At 46.0% G+C, this 19,337-nt stretch overlaps 1 protein-coding gene across 4 annotated transcripts in view; it reads left to right on the top strand.

Moving 5' to 3' along the window:
• The first annotated feature begins 1,016 nt into the window (after positions 1-1,016).
• Positions 1,017-19,337, top strand: part of PAX3 (paired box 3) — a 126,546-nt gene continuing 108,225 nt past the window's right edge. For 3 of the 4 annotated variants that reach the window (XM_006861883.1, XM_006861884.1, XM_006861881.1), the window contains exons 1-4: positions 1,017-1,485; positions 2,673-2,908; positions 4,236-4,365; positions 5,472-5,606. In XM_006861883.1, coding sequence (XP_006861945.1) covers positions 1,401-1,485; positions 2,673-2,908; positions 4,236-4,365; positions 5,472-5,606 — 586 coding nt within the window. In that variant the 5' untranslated portion in view covers positions 1,017-1,400. The remainder of the gene's footprint in view (positions 1,486-2,672; positions 2,909-4,235; positions 4,366-5,471; positions 5,607-19,337) is intronic. The other variant, XM_006861882.1, reaches the window with a different exon arrangement.

Genomic DNA, 19,337 nt, shown 5'->3' with positions numbered 1-19,337 from the left:
GCGGAGCGCGGGGCTGGCACTGGGGGTGTAAAGGAGGCGAATTCGCTGGCACTTACCAAGTTATAAATAAAAGGCCATACACAATGGTACCTTCTCTAAGGACAGACAGTCTTTACAACACTCCTGGCGTCATATCCTGCTGGGGACACTTCAGCTCCTAGCCAAGACTTCACTTCTTTTATTTTTCCAGCAGTTTAGTCTGAATGCCATAATAAATTCCTGAGAACAAACGCGCTGCAGCCAGGCAAAACGTTCACATATAGACATATCTCTGCCGGCATATCAGGAATCTGTATATACATTGAAGTTTCGAGCTCAGATTTCCCAGTGCGGGTATTTAAATTAAGTAGAGAAGGCGATTCCCAACCCCCACCTCCAGGCTTCAACTAAGCGCCCAGGGGCCTAGACACGCTACAAGGAGGCACACTACCTCCATTCCCCAGATCTAGCCGACAAAAGAACTTTATCTGCACGCCTTGGAGTCGTCCAGAAAGAAGTGTCACAAGGAGGACGCCAGGGAGAAGGCAGGGCTAAAAGGCATTAACCAGAGAAGGCAGGTTCAACGGGTGCCCCCTCCAGTGGTAGCAAGCCAGGATAAGAGAACGAGAGAAGAAAGACATATAAAGACAGGTAGAAAGAAATGGAGACAGAGGGACAGACACAGAGACACTCAGAAAGACAAATACAAAGTCAAGTAGAGAGAGAAAACGACCAGAAAGACACACACAAAGTGAGAGAGACAGTAAGACCCTCTTCACCCTTGGTGACTGCCCTCTCCCCCAGGTTTCCAAAGTCCACTTTTCTCTCCTGGGGAAGGGGCGAGGCTCAGGTCCCTCTCAGGGCCGGCCTCGGCCTCGACCCCGCTGGGGATGGGAAGAGAAAGTGGCCGCTGTCGCCCAATCAGCGCGTGTCTCCACCACCCGGGACGGTCTCGCCGTCGGCCAATCGCAGCTCAGGGCTCCTGACCAAGCTTTGGGTGAAAGAACTAATAAATGCTCCCGAGCCCGGCTCCCCGCACTCCGTGTCACGACGGGAGGAGACTCGGCGGCCGCGCTCCCGCCCCGCCCCCTCCCCGACTGGTCGTCGCGTTCGGAGCCCCCTCCCAACACCCCCAGTCTCGGGGCTACTTGCCCAGACTCGCCCCAAACTTTTCCACCCAGGGCTCGGGAGCCTGGGCTCCACGGTCTCCCCGAGGCTCCTTCTTCCAGTGCCTGTCTCGAGCCTGTGGACTCCGGAGCGTGCAGTCCCCCCTCTCCTCGTCCCCCACCCCCGCCTCTCTCCAGCCTTTTTGGGGAGGGGCTCTCAGTGCTTTGGGGAGTTCCCGGGGGTCCCAGCGCCGCGCTCGCCTTTGCGTTCCGCGTCTGCACCTGGATTAATTGCCGAGCGGAGCTTCCCGCAGGATGACCACGTTGGCCGGCGCTGTACCCAGGATGATGCGGCCAGGCCCTGGCCAAAACTACCCGCGAAGTGGCTTCCCGCTGGAAGGTAAGCGAGGGCCGCGGGCCGCCCGGGGCTCGGGCCTGGGAAACTCCGCCCGCGTACCCGGTGGCTCAGACCACCGGCTCCTTTAACGCGTTTGGGAGTGTAGTCCTCTAGCACACCCGCCTCCGGAGGCAACAGTCGAGAGACAAGGATCCCCGCGATTCTCTAGACAAACGGAGCACGTTGCTCTCCGCAAATCCTCGCGGAACCTGGCGGACAGGCCTGCTCCCAGGCCCGGGCCACTTCTTCTCCCTGTTGTTTTGGAAAGGCCATGGCGGGGAAGGGGTGAACCAGCTTCGGAACACCAGAAAGCAACTTCTACGCACTTTTCCCACTCAAATGTGTCTCAAAAATGTCCCGGCTGCGCCCACATTTGCTAAACTCCAGCTACTTCCTGAAGACATTTCTTACTGGGGAAACGTGGTGGTGACGGTTTATACCAGCATCGGATTAGACGTTTCAGTGTTTCATGAATTGATTAAAGTTCTCTTGATCTCAACTGGCATCTCAAACTTTTCATACGGCGTTGGGGGATACCCCCTTGCAACCATCCCAAAGCTTCCGGGAAACCCAGGGAGGCAGGAAGCTTTTTGCAAAGCCGAGTTTTCCAGACAGTTTGCGAGGTTGGGGGCAGCCAGAACTGGCCGGCACCCTTCTTCCTGTACCCAGAATCAAGTGTTATACCCAGAACCCGAGGAGAGGCTCCGTTGCTCTCTGTCCCGAGGTGTAACAGGTGACACACGTTGCTGCCCGCGGGTCTCCTTTTAAGGACCCTCTTTGACCCTTGGCTGATTTCCTAGCCGGAAATCTCAAGGACTGTCAACTAACCTAATTTCTTTAGAAAGTGTAGCACGATTTGGTGGCGCAGAGCTGGAGAGACCCGTGCTTGCGGCAGCTGGAAAGATCCCAGACTCTTCCTTTACCAAGTGAGCTCCCCTCTCCAAGACGCTAAGGAAAGACAGTTTCTCTGGGGCAAGTTAATTTGCTCCCGTGGCTACCTTCACACAAGATTCCAAGTGCGTAGTTTACCCATGAATTGCTTATTAATTTGCACTAATGTAACTGAAAGAGGATCATGTGGTCGAAGGCACACGATAACCTCATAAGTGCTGGGAACTATGATATGCAGATTGGCCTTCAGGTTGCTTTTTCTTTACTCAAAATGACTTTCTTTTCCCTTCTGCTCCCAGTGTCCACGCCCCTAGGCCAGGGCCGCGTCAACCAGCTCGGCGGCGTCTTCATCAACGGCAGGCCCCTGCCCAACCACATCCGCCACAAGATCGTGGAGATGGCCCACCACGGAATCCGGCCCTGCGTCATCTCGCGCCAGCTGCGCGTATCCCACGGCTGCGTCTCAAAGATCCTGTGCAGGTACCAGGAGACTGGATCCATCCGCCCCGGAGCCATCGGCGGTAGCAAGCCCAAGGTGAGCGCGCAGGCCGGGACCCGCGGCCACCGGCCTCTGGCCTCCTGCGGTTTCCAGGACTGAGGCAAAGTGAACAGGAGGCACGTAATGCCATCTGGGGGCTTTCCAAGGAGTTATTATTATATTTTAAACCCGAGAAGATGTGTGTATGTGTGTGTGTGTTTGGGGGTGGGTGGGGGAGATTCGTTGCCTGTCAAGGCACGATATTCTTGGATGAACTAAGTGAACGTTCCAGCATCTTTGCAAAGAAGTAATAGCGTTTGTTTGTATTTTTTTGTGCCCTAGAATCCTCATAAAATTATCTTAATAGACGACATAAAGCATGCAAATGGCACTAGTACTGCCCACCTGTTGACAATTTTTTTCCCCTCAAGTAGCTTTTCAGCTCTCACCCAGGGTATCTTTTCCCCAAAACGAACCACAGGAGTCCCTTTAGGTTTTCTGGGGGTTTCCTTGTTGGAAGCATTTCTCTTCACACCCTAGATCATCCTCCACTCAATCTGTAGTGTCTTCGAGGAGTCAAAGCGAAGGCGATTTCGTTTTGTTTCCTAATGAGCTACCAGAAGACTTTTTAAAAAGAAGTTTGGTGTGAACTTCAAATGATTTTGGTTTCTTTTGGAAAAGGAAAGTGTTAACTCTTAGTAGGTTGAGTGGGATGGGGTCACACAAGGTCTTCCTTTTCTCCTGCATGTGGAGAAAATCAGTATCATTTTCAGTTGCCACAGGGCAAAGCCAACAGTTATGGCCAATGGCTCTTAAACTGTAGTAACTCTCCTATCCCAAACCCCTCTCCAAGGATTCTGGGATTTTTTTCCTTTTTATTGGGGGGTGGGCAGTATTTTTATTTATTTACTCTTAATTTTTTTTTTTTAAACTTAGACACTCGTCTTTTCTTTATCATTTTGCTTTTTAGATGAAATCTTGGGGTTGTGGGGAGAGACACTAGTTGCAGATACTAACTTGATATATCTGCCTCTATTTATGAATTCCTTCCTTAGTTTCATTTTTTATGTGTGTGTTGATTTTGTGTAAAAAGTTGCCTTTATTTCCAGGGACCAGAAAGTATTGTCCCTCCTCCCCCAGGTGTTAAAACTCTTTTTCCGTTTATGGAGGTTGCTCCATCTTTTCTGGGGACAGTGGAGGGTCCCAGACCTTCCCAGGGTAGAGTGTGTGCTTTTAAAAAGTAAACCACCTAGAAAGTTGCCTCCCTTCTGTGACAAGGGGAACTTTCTCAGGGTATGCGGCCAGCAGAGACGCAGTGCGGCCTTCCGCTCTGGCTGGCCCAGAATACCTGGTACCAACGCCTGGCCCGCTTGCTCTCTTAAAGCAGGTGACAACGCCTGATGTGGAGAAGAAAATTGAGGAATACAAAAGAGAGAACCCGGGAATGTTCAGCTGGGAAATCCGAGACAAATTACTCAAGGACGCAATCTGTGATCGAAACACGGTGCCCTCAGGTACCAGGCCCATTAATGTCTCCCCAGGAGTGGCAGTCCGTCGCTATGACCCGGGTGGCTCATCCTGGCCATAATCACCCCAATGATCGATCCGGGCGATTGGAGGCAATCCTCCCAGGACTCTGAAATATTTAGGAACGAATCGTTCTTGGGGTTTTAGGGAGGGAGGGGTGAGCAACTTGTTTTGGTGGGGGGCGGCGAGAGACCGCCACTGAGGACTCCCCAAAGAGGATTTCTATCGAAGGCCGGGCAGGAAACGTGAGGCGGAGGCCAAGCGTTTATTAATATTGATGTTCCTTTTTAAAGAGAAACAAATGTTTTGGTAACCCCCAACCGATGGGAGCTGAGGCCACTCCAGCGGAGCCTTGCAGCCTGCGTGAAGGAGGGGGCACTTCAGCCCAGGCCCCGAGTTTTCCCCGGGAGCCTCAAGCCCATTCCGGCCCCCCGGCAGCCTGGGGGAGGTGAAGAAGAGGGACGAGAGCAGGGCTAGCGCAAGGGCGCGCGGGAGAGTTTGTTTTTAATTAAAAGGAAACTCCCTTTTCCCCCTGCGAGAACGAGATATTTCAGAGCATGGATTTGTTTACCAGACTAGAATCTGGAAAAAATAATGGGGGAGAGTGAACTTTCTTTTGATTTTACAATAGGAAACGATTCTGGAGTTGAAATAGAAACCCTTTACGGCCTTAAAAAAAAAAAAAACAAGTAGGGATGTAGCACACAGAGCCATTGGGGTTTTGTCTCCCAGAGGGTGAGCGGGGCCCAGTGCCTTCAGGTGTGGGTAGATGCGGGAGGAGGGTAGCGAGAGAAGCCCCAAGATTGGATATTTCGAGTTTGTCCATAAAGTCTAGAAGGGAAACGCGTTCTGCCGGGAAGAGGGCGCATAGACGTGCTATTTTCTGGCCTGAACTTGGAGGGGCAGCTTTCTCAATCTTTCCGCACTCCGATGTCGGTTATGCAGGGGAGGAGAAGGCGGGAAGTGAGGGGGGTGCCCGAATGAGCGGAGCCGTTCTCTGCCCTGGCCAGGGAACTGGGGGGTGGGGGACTCTTCTCTACAGTCCTTCGGGTCTCAGTTGTGTGCGCCCCTCGTCCACCCCTCCTGCCCCCAGTGAGTTCCATCAGCCGCATCCTGAGGAGTAAATTCGGGAAAGGAGAAGAGGAGGAGGCCGACCTGGAGAGGAAGGAAACGGAGGAGAACGAAAAGAAGGCTAAACACAGCATCGACGGCATCCTGAGTGAGCGAGGTAAGCGGCTCCTGCTGGCTAAGCCCAGGGTCCGAGATCGCAGACCGCTGCGCCCTGACCTGGAGGAGCCTAGTTTGGGCCAGGGTTTCTCCTCGCTGACAATCAAGCACCATTGCGAGGGGTTTGCAAATGACAACCCAAAAAGATACTTGCGATTAAAACAAAAATCGTGAAGTTGTTCAATTTCTCCATTTTGTAAAGCTGTCTTGCACATACCGTTGCAATTCTGCTGCCGGTCGTCTGGACATGTGAATTACTCCCTTCTGCCTCTGAACGGTGGAGGCAGTGGGACTTGAAACAGCATTTGCGGCTCTGTTCTAGAAAAGGCCCGACTCTCTCAAGTGTTTCCTACATCAGAGGATACACACACAGAGAAGTCTCTCTGGGCAGTGGGCCCTCAAAGTTGCTCCAAAGTGGCTATTTTATAATGTGTGAGAGTGTTGGTTGCTTTTTCCTTCATTTAAAATCGGTTTTAAGTTGCTGAGGGGTTTCAACTTGTTTGTTTGAGAAGCAAACCAAGCTCTGGGTTACAAATCTAAGGGATCTACCTTGGGCTGCTGGTCCTGTAGTACTGGCCCCTCCTCTGTCCAGGGGTGCTGTCCAGCGGCTCCTAGTTGGCCTGTCAACACCAAGAGAACATCTCCCCCTGGGGGTCCAGCAGTACAACCTGCATGCCTTTACCTGCTGTAGGTGGTCCTCAGACACTAATCTAAAGGTACCCTCCCCCCAAAAAAGGAATACCTTCCTAGTTGAATCCCTGTGGATCACTGCCAGGCAAAGAGGGAATTGCGTCTCGGGGATTTCGGCTGCCGTACTGGTGCATTAAATGCAAAGGGTCCAGTGAGGGCTGCCCCAGAAGGTGGACGTCTCTGGGCTGTGTTGAGTTTGTGAGTTGCCTGTCCTGGATTCAGCCTGAAGCAGGTGATTTTTAGGTTCATTTTCAGCAAGATTTGTGTGAGTTTGGGGGTGGGGGTGGGGTGGGCACCCTATACAACCAATGGGGTCTACGTCCTTGCCAGGAGGCGTCCAAAGTGGGATTGGTGACTTTTTCTAGTTTCAATTCTCAAACCTCTGGGAGGGCCACTGGCCTTCCAGAGTGACTGCTTTACAAAGTAGTGCAAGATCCGCATAAGGGTTGCTTAAGACTTGAATGCCCAAATCCAAATGGCCGATTTCAGGATGAGCAGAAGCATCCAGGCTCTGGTGTGTTGTGCCAGCCAGAAAACACTCAAAACTAAGGCAGATGGAGTATGGTGATACCTAGGCTGTTGTTACCCTCTCTGGACTCAGCCCACACAGCTCTTTTTGGAGAAGACATTTCTGCTCTAGTCTCTGAGAAGAGCCCCAGCTTTTATTCCCGGACTTGATATAGCAGAGGGGTGTTGTTGTTAAGTGCCGTCGACTCAGTTCCAACCCATAGAGACCCTGTATAGGGTGTCTGAGGAGCAGCTGGTGAGCTTGAAACACCAACCTTGCAGTTCAAACTGCTTTGCAGCCTAACGCCTTAACCCACAGTGCCACACGCCAGGACTGCAGAGAGGTGTTGGGAGGGAGGAATTAGAGAAGTCAGCCAACCCTAAATCAAACCAAAACTTTGGGCAGCAGGGCCAGGGGCCGTGAATTGTTGTTGGGGATCCCAGGCCACAGCTTGGCTGCTTGTTGCTGGAGGCACCGGCAAAGGGCTGATCCACCACTCCCTTGGAGCACAGGCAACTAAGGCCCAGGAGACAAAACGCCCCAAATGAGCTGGTCAAACATTTGTACAACTTTTCCAGCTTTTACAAAGAAGGCCTTCTCTACACAATCTACACTTGGAGATGAACTTGGGAGACAAAGCCTGGAGAGTCCATTGAAACTCACACTTTAGCTTGGCCCAGACAAAGCTCCGGCTCGCAGCAGCTTGATGTGAACAAAAGAAGGTAACCTTTTTATAATTCAAGGAGAAAAGAAGAGAAAACAGTCCCACAAAGGCCTGAGAATAGACATTATGGGCTTGCAATGAGGGATGAATTATTCAATGAGCCCCAATAGCTGCTGTGCCAGGCAGTTTTATGGACTCTCCAGCGTGGAAAAAGTGGCCATTTCACCTACAAAATGTTTCTAGTCTTTTGGGCCGTCTAGCTGGGTCGGCTGCCATTCAAGGGCAATTGCTACCATTTTTTTAAAAAATCGGAGTGTTCTCCCCAGCGGGGGGGGAGGGCTGTGCTGTTGAAAACACACACTCCTCGGAGGCTGAAGTCTAATTTAATTTGGGGTTGTCAAGGCAGATGCCGTTTAGGTCTCTTCAGCGCCTCAAGTTCTTCAGATAAGCCCTCGAGGGCCAAGGGGGCTCAGAGAAGAACAACATCGTGAGGTGTAATTTGGAAGAAAGTTTAGAAACTTCAAACATTTCTCCCTGGCGCTTGGGTATCAAACACTGCAGGCTGCCTTGCTTGGCAAATAGAATGGCTGTTGTTCAGGGGTTCTGTGCGCCCTGACAGAGGACGGAAACGAGGAACCGGCTGGCAGAGGAAGGAAGGGACTTTGGGTAAGGCTCTCTTACGGGCCTGGCGGGCGCTGCTGAGACTGTCTTTCTATAGGCGTCGTTGGTCGAGGTTGGCTTCGCAGGACACAGGGAGAGAGGTTTCCCACAAGAGACAAACTCTCTTCATCCTTCTGCCTCATCCTGTCTTATCTCCTAGACGGGCCTTTTCACCTTTCCAACTTTCCCTTGCTCCTAATCCACGCCACGAGCCGCGCAGCGTCCTGCGAGGTGCGCACTAATCCTCGCTCTCTGACGCGCACTAGGCGCCCTCCGCTCCTGCTCGACTCGTTCTTCCAGATCCCTTGTCCCGATAGGAGGAGAAGGTTGGGTGACCAGGGAGCATCCCACCTCCCACTCCCGCCTCTGACCTGCGCTGAGGGCGGAGGGGACGCAGCCGGAGGACCCAAGTCCCGGCCGCGGCCTCGAGGGCAGTGTGCACGGCCCGCTCGGTGGCGGCTCAATGGGCGCCACTGTTCCTTCCCTGGTGCGGCCGACTCGGCCCGCGGGCGCCGCCACAATGGCCGCGGCCCCCACTCCGCGCCCTCCCCTGCGCTCGGCCGGCTCGCAGCTTAGCTCGACGGGCTGCAGCCGACTCAATTGGTTCCTTTATGTCATTCTCACTTTCATCTAGACACAGCCCGCCTCCCCCCTTCTTCTCCTTTTTTACCCTCCCTTGCCTGAGGCTCACATTAGTGAAATTTCGGCAACCTCCCCCCCCCTCCCATTTTCTTCTTATTTTAAAGAAAGCCCTTAACACAAAAGCAGTGACTAATCAGTAGAAACGGGTCCTTCATCTCCTCTTCCTCCTCCTCCGCCAGCAGGGTGACGCTTTTCCTGTTTGTGAGTTTGAGAAACAGTTTTGCTTTGTGCCATAATGGAATTAGAGGGCAGACGAGGACTGTAGAGTGGACACGCGACTGCAAGGCTCGCACTTAAATATTTAGATGCAATGTTACAATTACTGACTTGTTGGGCCGGCTTTGAAGCGGCAGCCCGGGAGGGCAGGGGGAGAGAGGCCAGATTGCCAAATTGATGTTTTGATTGGGGCTGGAGATACAGCCTCATAGACTGTCCCCCCTTTTTTAAATCACAAATGAGCGTGGGAGGTTTGCAACAATTTCAGAAAGTGAGCTGACACACACTCAAGCGTAGGCTTAGGTCGTGAAGGGATTGTGTTTCTGTTCTATCTTCTCCCTTTGTGTTTAACGTTTATGAAAAAAACAGGACTGCTTTTTAATTTGGAAAAGTGAAAGTGACCAAAGGTTTGTTCGAGCTCCAATTTATTTGTAAACTTTTGGGACGTCCGGTTTTCCCTAGGATAGAGCAGTTCAAAACGCACACAGGTTTGCCAAGGTCCTGCAGTAGTCCATTTCCAGTTGCATCATGAAAAAGAGCACTTTATCAGCAATGGGCGCGCTATTGAAATAGAAAGATATAGAAGACACCCTCAACCAACCTTCCCCTCCCCCAGTTAGCAAGGGGACAAGGAGGAAAGGACTCCTTTTTCGGAGGTAGGTGCAAGGCAAATTTCCAAGCAGATAGAAATCATGGGATGTCTGATCTTAGGTTTAAAGCATCGGAGCCCTGCTCTCCAGGTCCATCTATCATAACCATGACGTTGACCCCAGTGTTGTCTCATTAGTGTAAATTCACATTTTCTGCAAAGTTACTCAACCAGAAAATATAACCCATTAACAAATATATGAGAACTTTGCGAATTTGAGTAAGAGGAGAACACCGTGCTGCCTTCTTGTCGTTAAGAATTACGCTGTAACGAGTTTCTTTCTGAGATGGTGTAACAGGAATCATCATCACTGGGTTCCTAACCTTTTCTTTTTAACTTGGTTTCATTGCCTGCTGTATTGGTTTTTGCTGTTGTTTTTTTTCCCCTAGCTTTTTGGAAAACATGTAACTTTTCCTATTAATGCTTGAAATCGTATGTTTATTTTGGGTTTTGATTTGATTGTTGATAGCACTTGAATGGGGATGTAGGGGTTTCAAGTGTATAGTAATTAGGAGGAGTCATTGAAGAGTCCCCAGGGCTGAGCCATAAAACCCATCCGGGCAGCGAGGCAGAACCAGCAAGTTGCCTGCAGAAATCAATCACGTGAATAGAAGCGTTGCAAATAAACCCAGGTTCAGTCTCCATGAATACATACATTTTGAAGACGTTAAAAAAAAAATTATTCCTAAATATGAGGGTAAACATTCAAGTTGTACCTATGTAAATAGCCAATGAAATGAAACATCGCCACTGGCAACAACCACCACACAAATGGGGAGACAGAGGAATTTGGCCAATACTGAGCTGAGAAGATTTAGTTTGTGGGCCCTCTATGACAGGTAATTTATTTATGCGGGTAAATAAAGATTAAGGAACCATTAAGAATGTACATATATAACTAACAAGACACTAAAAGGCAATTAAGCAATCAGTTTAATGTCTTAGCTCCCTGGCTGCTTGGGGGTTGTTTTACAACTAGGAATTAAAATTTGAAAAGGAAGTTTTCAGCAGCTCTGGCCAAATATTGATTAAGTAGCTGCTTGTTGATACCATTGTTACTCATTAAAAGGCCGGGAGTGCGGGCCCCTTAGCGGCCATCTTCTATTGTGAGGGTTTCTTTAACCGCAGAGATCAAAGCTGGATCATTTCAATTTATCTGTCTTTGAAAATCCTCCTTTTCCTCAGAAACCTCTAAGGAAGAATTGACTAAATTCTCTTTAGGAACTAGGAACTCAAACACGTCCTACATCCATCCTTAGAAGAGACTCACAGGGGTGGGGGTGGGGGTGTTTTAAATTATCCTATGGGGATTTCTTGTGTAGAAATCCATACTTGGGGGAAGACCTGGGAGTTACTGTTTGCATGTCTAAGTTTCTAAATATGGGTGTTTCGATAAAGTCTTTCAAGATGGATGATAGAAATGATGTAGCTTTTTATGTAAAACTAGGTGGGGAACAATTAAATATACAGGAAAATGGGAATGATAATGCATTTCTATACATGTGTTTCTGTAATTTTTGTGTTTATGGATGGTTAGATGATCCTCGTGTACATTTTAATCCCCTATAATATAATATAGAAGTAGATCATGTTTGTTTGTGTACATAGTTCGTGCATCGTTAGACTTTATTTATAAGTTGATCACTATGAATTATGCTGGCAGTAAATGATACCAAGTTGTACAAAATCAAGGTTTACTTGCCTTAAAAACTATACTTTCTAGAGTCACCAGAATTTGTGGGACCAGCACAAGCCTTCCAATTCATATTCAGCACAGCTGTTCAGCAAAGAGAGAGGTTTCTCTGAATCAGTTTACAACTTCTTTGGCTGGTGATTTTTAGATGAACTATTAGATTATTTTTTTTGGGGGGGAGCGTTAAGAACTCAATATATTTGGATAGGTTTTTATTTTATTATGAGAACTGAAAGGGCTTTTTTGGAAACATCACCTCTGTGCAAATTCCAACAAATCGCTCTGAGACTGTGGAATGTAAGCCAGATTCAGGCTTGGGCTGTTGAACTGTGTATTCCTGATCTATTTGTGTGCGCGGATTTTCTGAATGTCCTTTTTTTAATTGTACTCATTTCAGTACTAAATAATTGTGTATAAGGTATGATTTTTATTTTGTTGCTATTGTTGTTACTATTTATTTTTCTTGACATATAGAATGAATCTTGACATACAGAATCTGAATCATGGGTAGATATTTTCTATTATTACCCCCCTAATCAGCTAGTAAACCCCTTATGTTCAAATGGTCTCTGTATAGAACATTTTGCCCCAGTTATTTCAGTGAAGACCAACTGCCTGAAATAAATTAGACTTGCAGTTAGCTCAGATCCTTGTGGTTCCCCTGTCCTGGGTCCAGATCCAACATTACAGAGTTCTTTGTTGCATATTTCACATACACATGTACATTTCACATACCTATAGAGTTAAAGTGACTTTTCCTCCTTGAATATCAGGCTTTGTGTTTCACATACTGTCAGAGGACAGCAGATTCCAGCTCTAGTTGGGTCTGACTTCAGTACCAAGGCAAACTTGATGTCCTGAGAACCCACTGACTTTAGCTGTGATCTTGAAGGGTATAGGGAAAGTGAAAGGAAATTTACAATTGGTCTTTCTATTGGAGGATACACACCAAACTGGGGTCAGAGTCACCTTGTGACCATCCCTTGCCTCTTGGGAAATGCCCCCTGCACACACCCCACCCCACCCCCCACCCCCGCCAACTCCCCTCGTGTTAGTCCCGTGTTGAGTTAGTCCCATGTTTAGCTCCACCTTGCAGTGTCCGGCTGAACGCTGAGCTCCAACACCATTGTGGGAGTTTTTGCCAGAATCAGAACATCTCTCCTTTAAGAAAACTTTGCCCTAAATTATTCATGTTTGTTGAGATGATACTCCCAAATGAGCAGAATGCTTACTATTTCTATTTTTTATATATTTGAACACGTCCAGTGATCAAAAATGCCCATTAGCTCTTCTATTAGAGAAAGATGAGTTAGAAAGTTTCTCATTGCCGAGAGAAGGCAAAATTACAGAAAGTAGTTGTTGAAGACAACTGTGGAGTAATAGAATGGAGGAATTCTTAGCATCCATGTCTGTCTTCCTTCTCTCCGATAAAATCTAAGAATACTAACAAATAAATACAAGAAGCTACTTCTGTTTCAAAAAGAAATTTAATGTTAGTAAAAAAAAAAAAATGGTGTAGAGTTTAGAATTTTATTGTGATGCCTGTTCATTCTAGAAAGGGAAAGCTTGAGAAACAGCATTACCCTGTACCTTGTAAGCAGCAACTGATGTGGCCTCACTTTCCATTTTGCTGCAAGAGTTTAATTAAACAAACAAGCAGTAAACTCAAAACAACTTATCTTTAGAGTGAAGCAACTCCATTAAAATAGTGTGACTTTTCATGTTAACTGTCTTTACTGTAGTAGTTGGAAAATGTACCTTTCCCAGTAAACAAGAATATCTAAAACTCACCACGGCAAACTGGTTGGATCGTTGTCTCCTCCTGCCCATTCAGTGATTTCTTGACTCAGTTATTTTTGTTTGACCAGGTTTATGCATTTATACTAGTATATTCACGTAAGTTTCACTTCCAGGAATCAATTTCCATTCATTTTTGCTGGATCTAATTCCAATGGACTCTACTTATAAACTGTTGTTGTTTGTCGTTGTTGTTATGTGCTGTGTGCTATCAAATTCGTTCTGACTCATAGCGACCTTGCATAGGGTTTCCAAGTAGCTGCTGGTGTGTTTGAACTGCCAACCTTGTGGTTTGAAATCCAGTACTGATCCTACAGGGCCACACTGTTGTTGTTGTTGTTGTTGTTATGTGCCGTGGAGTCGGAACCGACTCATAGCGACCCTGTACAGGGTTTCCGAGGGTGTAAATCTTTACGGAAGTAGAAAGCCTCATCTTTCTCCCGCGGAGCATCTGGTAGTTTCGAACTCCCCATTTAAAAATAGCTGATATACAATGCTCTTATGACAAAGATGGGAGACTTTTCCTGGCTGACCAACCTAGGATTGAGGATGAGGAAATACCAAGAATTTTCAGCATTAAAAAATTTCCAGGATCGTTTTAAGAACTCAAATAGTATACTTTTATGAAGGCTTAAATGTCAGTTTAAAAATTGTTTTATATTCTATGGCTGACAACTGGAATTCAATACACTTGGTCTTCTGTCATTGTTGTCGTTAAGAGTCATTGAATCGGTTCTGACTCATAACGACACTGTATAGGATTTCTAAGGAGCGACTGGTAGATTTATGTCATTAGAGGGAAAGAATAAGTTAAATTAGAATAGTCAGAAAGGAAAGTCAATTTCTGTTATACTGTAACATGGAATTACTTTTGGGGGTACTTTCATAGTTAGTGCTGTAGTCACATCAATAAATATTTATATTTTTAGCACAAAGCCTGTATTGATATCTTGAGATTTTTACAACTAAAGAACAACTACCTTCTCGCTGATGGGACAGCAGCTGAAAGTGCTCTGCTGCTCTTCTGCTAACTGAAAAATGGTGGCTTGGTCTCACCCAGCAGGTCCGTGAGAAGGAGGCCTGCCAGTTAATGTCTACAAAGACCATAGCCAAAAACCCTGATGGGGCAGTTCTTCTCTGTCACATGTGAGTTTAAGAGTAAACAACACTGGTGTGGCACTGTAGGATAAGCACTCAATCACAAGGTCGGTTTGAACACCAAGATAGTTCAAACGTACCAGTCGCTCCTTGGAAACCCTATACAGGGCCACTATGGGTCAGAACCAACCATTCACAATGACTCTTTAGCACAGAGTAAGAACTGCCCCACAGGGCTTCCAAGGCTGGAAACAGACTACCACCATATTTTATCCCACAGACACAGTGGTGAGTTCAAACTGCCGACGCTTTGGTTAGTAGCTGAGTACTTAACCTTGAGCTCTAAGGATTCCTTTTATTTATAGATGTTAAGTGCCGTCGAGTTGGTTCAGACTCATAGTGACCCTATATAGGGTTTTCTGAGGAGTGGTTGGTGGGTTTGAACTGTTAACCTTGTAGTTAGCAGTCCAGTGCTTATCCTACAATTCCACACCAGGCTCCTACATATACATATAGTTGTTGTTGTTAAGTGTCATTGAGTTGGTTCTGCCTAGCAACCATGCATAGGGTTTCCAAGGAGCAGCTGATGAGTTGGAATTGCCAACCTTGCTATTCAAACTGACCTTGGGGTCTAGTGTTTGTCCTACCTACTGCGTATCTATAAATATCTACTTAAAACTTACCCACTATGGAAATATATTGTTCAGATCAAGAAAACTTTGGCTGAAGAGTGTGTGTGTATGCGTGCAAAATACATGTGTGTATTTCAGTATCTGACTTGAACTTAATCAGAACTAAAACAAATTAATTGGTCCAATTCAGTGTACGATAAGAAAGCACCAGGTTTCTTTGTTCTAGTTCCTCACTTGGCCAGCTTCCTGAGGCTGACTCAGGCAATGGAGTATCTTGTCTGTTCTGATCTAGACATACCTCAAAGCCCCGTTTTTTGTGTCTTTGCACAGAACCTATGGTAAAAGCCTGCACCCCAGGCTTTGCGGTGCAATTAAGGCCAAACACCTTTAAAGTATGATGTCCTGAAGTTCAGTTTTGACATCTATAAAATGGATCCAAGATCCCAACTTCCCAGGGTCCTATGAGGATAAAATGTGAAGATGCCTGTTATGTTATCAGAGTAAAACTCCAAAGTCTTAAAACAAGAAAAGAGACTGAATACGTAGAAATTGACCAGCTACAGACTGGCAGATGGACTCTGCCCAAGGGCAGATAAAAGCTTAGTTCAGGGCTTAGAAGCAACAATGAAGACCAAAACCCACCCACCCACCCACACATACGTACACACACTCCAAATCTACTTTCAGCAAGTGGAAAAAAATTGCGTTTATAAGCAGCTATTTGTGGCACCGTAGGATAAGCACGGGACTGCTAACCTCAAGGTTCAAACCCTCCAGCAGCTCCTTGGAAACCCTATGCAGTTGGAACTGACTTGACTGCATTTAGTAACAGTTTGATGTAAAAGCCCTGATTGATTTTCTAGATACGAAAAGCAAAATTCTAAAAAGATCCGTTGAAATATGTAGAAAAAGACGACTTTTCTCTTGTAAAGGAAAATACTCTAAAAGTCCTCTCAGTCCGACTTTACTTTTTCTATTCTGTTGTTACACAGTTTATTTTGTTGGCTCAGAGAATGACATACAAGTTATTTGCTAACAATGGGCCTCATATCTATTTCCTTACTCCTGAAATTCTATGGCAACCTTCATATTATGGAATCGTTTTATTAATGAACAACCAGCCTCATTGTCTTCAGAGTTCCTCACATGAGATTGTGCCGACCATTCTCTTGTCGTGTGAGATTCTTCTGAAATACAAGAGAGAGGTCTCTAAGTTGTGTTCTGTAAATTGGACTGTACACTGGAAAGACCTTTCTGTTCAGCTCTTCCCTCCATCTGGTCCCAAAGGGTTGGGGACTCCTGTGTTGTGGGGTGAATTGGGAGCCTCACAAGTAGTCTGACTTTCTGGAGCTGGAAAGCTCTGTCCTGAGTCTCCCGGGCTGCTGCAGCCGGGCAAGGAAGGTTGTTTTCTTATCCACGCCTGCACTGGGCTGACCTGTCTCTCAGTTAGGTCAGGCTGGGGCACTGCCAGTTTGTGCAGCTGTTGAGGCTTAGGCGTCACAGCAGGCAGCAGGGCTCCATGGCCGGCCCTCCCCATGAACTGATAAAATTTCGCTGGTGAGCCATGGGGACGGAGCTGGCCCCTGAAGGCCTTTGGATATAAGGGGAATCCTGGATTATGAGGACCAACTCTCAGCCTCAAAAGGAAACTGTTTATTTTTCATTTTTAATTTTTATTATCACTCTCTTGTGTCCTAAACACCCAAATGAAATAGATGATGATGTTTGGCCAGATTTTGTTTTAAAAAGATGATGCTTTTTTTTTTTATTGTAATATACACACAGCAAGCATACAACATTCCACCAATTTTTTATTAAAATTCAGCGACGCTGATTACATTCTTCAAACTGTGCAACCGGTTTCAGTCTCTTTTTCCAAATTACACATCCAGCATGAACATGTCTTCAATGTACTCTAAGCAAGCACTCCTCTTTCCTCCTCCCTCCTCCCCCTGCTAACCACTCATTATGTCTGATTTCTATATATTTACTTAGTTCACATAAGTGACATTGTGTCATATCTGTCCTTTGGCTTCAGACTTATTTCACTCAGCGGATCATATTTATTTTTAAATGGGTAAAAGATTCGCTTTGTACAAAATTTAAAAATACAAAAAGGTATAGTTGGAGAAATTTTCTCCCACCCTGCTTGTCCCCCACTTATGTTGTTTACCTTTTTATCTTTCCAGATAGTTTATGAATCAGCAAGCAATTGCATTTGTCATTGAAATAATACCAGCTTCCCAAACAATCCCCCACCCCTGCCGCCCTTGCACAAATGGATAGTTTACTGTATAAACTATCTATGGGGAGGGGAGTCTCTTTACAATTTATTTCGGTAATTATTCTACATTAATGCCTGATACTTTCCTTAGTCTTGTTTATATAGCTGCATAGTACTCCATTGTGTCAGCAAACCATGATTTCTTTAACAACATACAGATTGTTTCCCATTGATGGGTACCATTTGAAGCATGTGTGAATTTATTTGTAAAATAGTTCCTTTTTGGTTGGGACAAAGGGAATGGCATTTGTAATTTTAATAGCTTTTGTTGAATTTGGCTTCTGGCTTGAGAACAAATGGTGAAGGAATATTGGCTTGGAAAGGAAGGGGAGAGAGCTTGTTTGCTGATGGGCCCTTAACAAGAACACTGAAATGGTTCTTCCCATATGTAGGATTCTTGGTGTGGTGCTATAAGATAAACACTGGACTGCAAACCACAAGGTTAGCGGTTCAAAACCCACCAACTGCTCCTAGAAAACTCTGTGCAGGATAAACTATAAGTCAGAACCAACTCGATGGCACTCAACAACATCAACAGCCATATTTAGGGACACAGGAATTGAGATGACTGTTCGGGAAGTTGTTGTGCTAACAGCGACTCTTGTACCAGCTAGTCATTTTTCAACTCACAACACCCCTATGAGACAGTAAAACTGCCTCATCGAGATTTCTTAGTTACAATCTTTATGGAAACTGATTGTCATAAAGTGGCTGGATGGGTTTGAACCACCAACCTTTCGGTTAGCAGCAAAGCACTTAACCATCTTGTCACCCTGTCTCTCTGAAAGTTCCCCCAATATCCTACTGTTTCTTCAAAGGAAATGTTTTCTAAATCTAAGGAAAACTTTTCTCTTTGACTTATTGGTCCCTTTTTTCATTCTTTTAAACATTTTCTTTCCTGCTCTTTATTTAATTTCACCCCTGTCAAAAGTAGTCTCTTTAAGTTAAGCATTACTACTTATTTTTCTGGAAAGATTTTAAAATAATTTTGAGGCAACCTATACTGATTGTTTACTTACAAAAGAGAAATTATTTTTCAAGGTCACTAAATTAGGTTTCATCTAGTAAGAGAGTAGATTGTTGTTGTTGTTAAGTGCCGTCGAGTCGGTTCCGACCCATAGCGACCCTGTACAGGGTTTCCGAGGGTGTAAATCCTTACGGGAGTAGAAAGCCTCATCTTTCTCCCAAGAGAGTAGATTACAGGGAAGAAAATAAAAAGTCGTATATATTTCTAACTTTTGCAGGAGGTGTTGGCAGATGCTTTAGGGTGTTGTTGGATTTGGTAATGGCTGAGTTTTAGTTTTACGAAAATTTCCTCCTATGCACAAGACTTTCTGTGTGTTTTTTTCTACATACCTTGCCTTCCTCCAATAATTCCAAGCTATTTTCCCTTATTGGAAATTCCGTGGTTGATACTGGTAAGCATTTGGTACACCTAAGCTAGAAGTCTCAGCAATCTGCCAGAAAGAACGATGCTCCACGTACACAAGAAAAAGAACTCTCCTTAAATCCTCCTGAGAAAACTGTAGATGTGAATGCCAGTAAATATCATAAAGTAAATAGTTCAAGTTATTTCTCCTTCAGAGCAGGCCCTTCAGAAGTAGGAGAACGAATTAGCGTGACAGATTTATCTTTGAAAATAATAATCTTGATTCTGTTTTTAAAAAACAAGCAAACAAACAGAAACAAGTCTCGGCTGTTGCTACACCGTCGGCTTCAGCCTACGTGGCGGACAGGAAGGTGCGCTTTCATATTTGTTGAACTTTTGTTTGGGCTTAGATGTAGGATACCACTGGATTTCTTTCTTCTTTCCCTCTGACTTGCTGACGGATATCTAAAGGAGTCAGGAGATGTAAACAGGACACGTGTTACAAGTATCTGCAAAGATCTGAGAATAATCGAAAGCAGTCTTTTTTTTTTTTTTTCTCCCAGCTCTGTGCATAATTTGGATTGCATCAGGAGACACGGGATTTGTGACATCACTCCCTGTAAAATGAAGTAGTTGTCCACATTTGAAGGAGGACCTATGGTTGTTCAGGGCAACCTCGTGTGACAGTAGGGTTCACTTGGCTGCGTTCTTTCAGGGGGCACATCACCAGGTCTTTCTCCCATGGAGCTGGTGGGTGCATTCGAATGGTTAACCTTTCAGTTAGCAGCCAAGTGCTGTAGCTAAGTACTGGATCACAAGGTCGATTTAAA

Source organism: Chrysochloris asiatica, unplaced genomic scaffold, assembly GCF_000296735.1.
Source record: "Chrysochloris asiatica unplaced genomic scaffold, ChrAsi1.0 scaffold00044, whole genome shotgun sequence".
NCBI classification, from domain to species: Eukaryota; Metazoa; Chordata; class Mammalia; order Afrosoricida; family Chrysochloridae; genus Chrysochloris; species Chrysochloris asiatica.
Note: the sequence above shows the minus strand (reverse complement) of the source record. Positions and strands in the feature narration are given on the sequence as shown.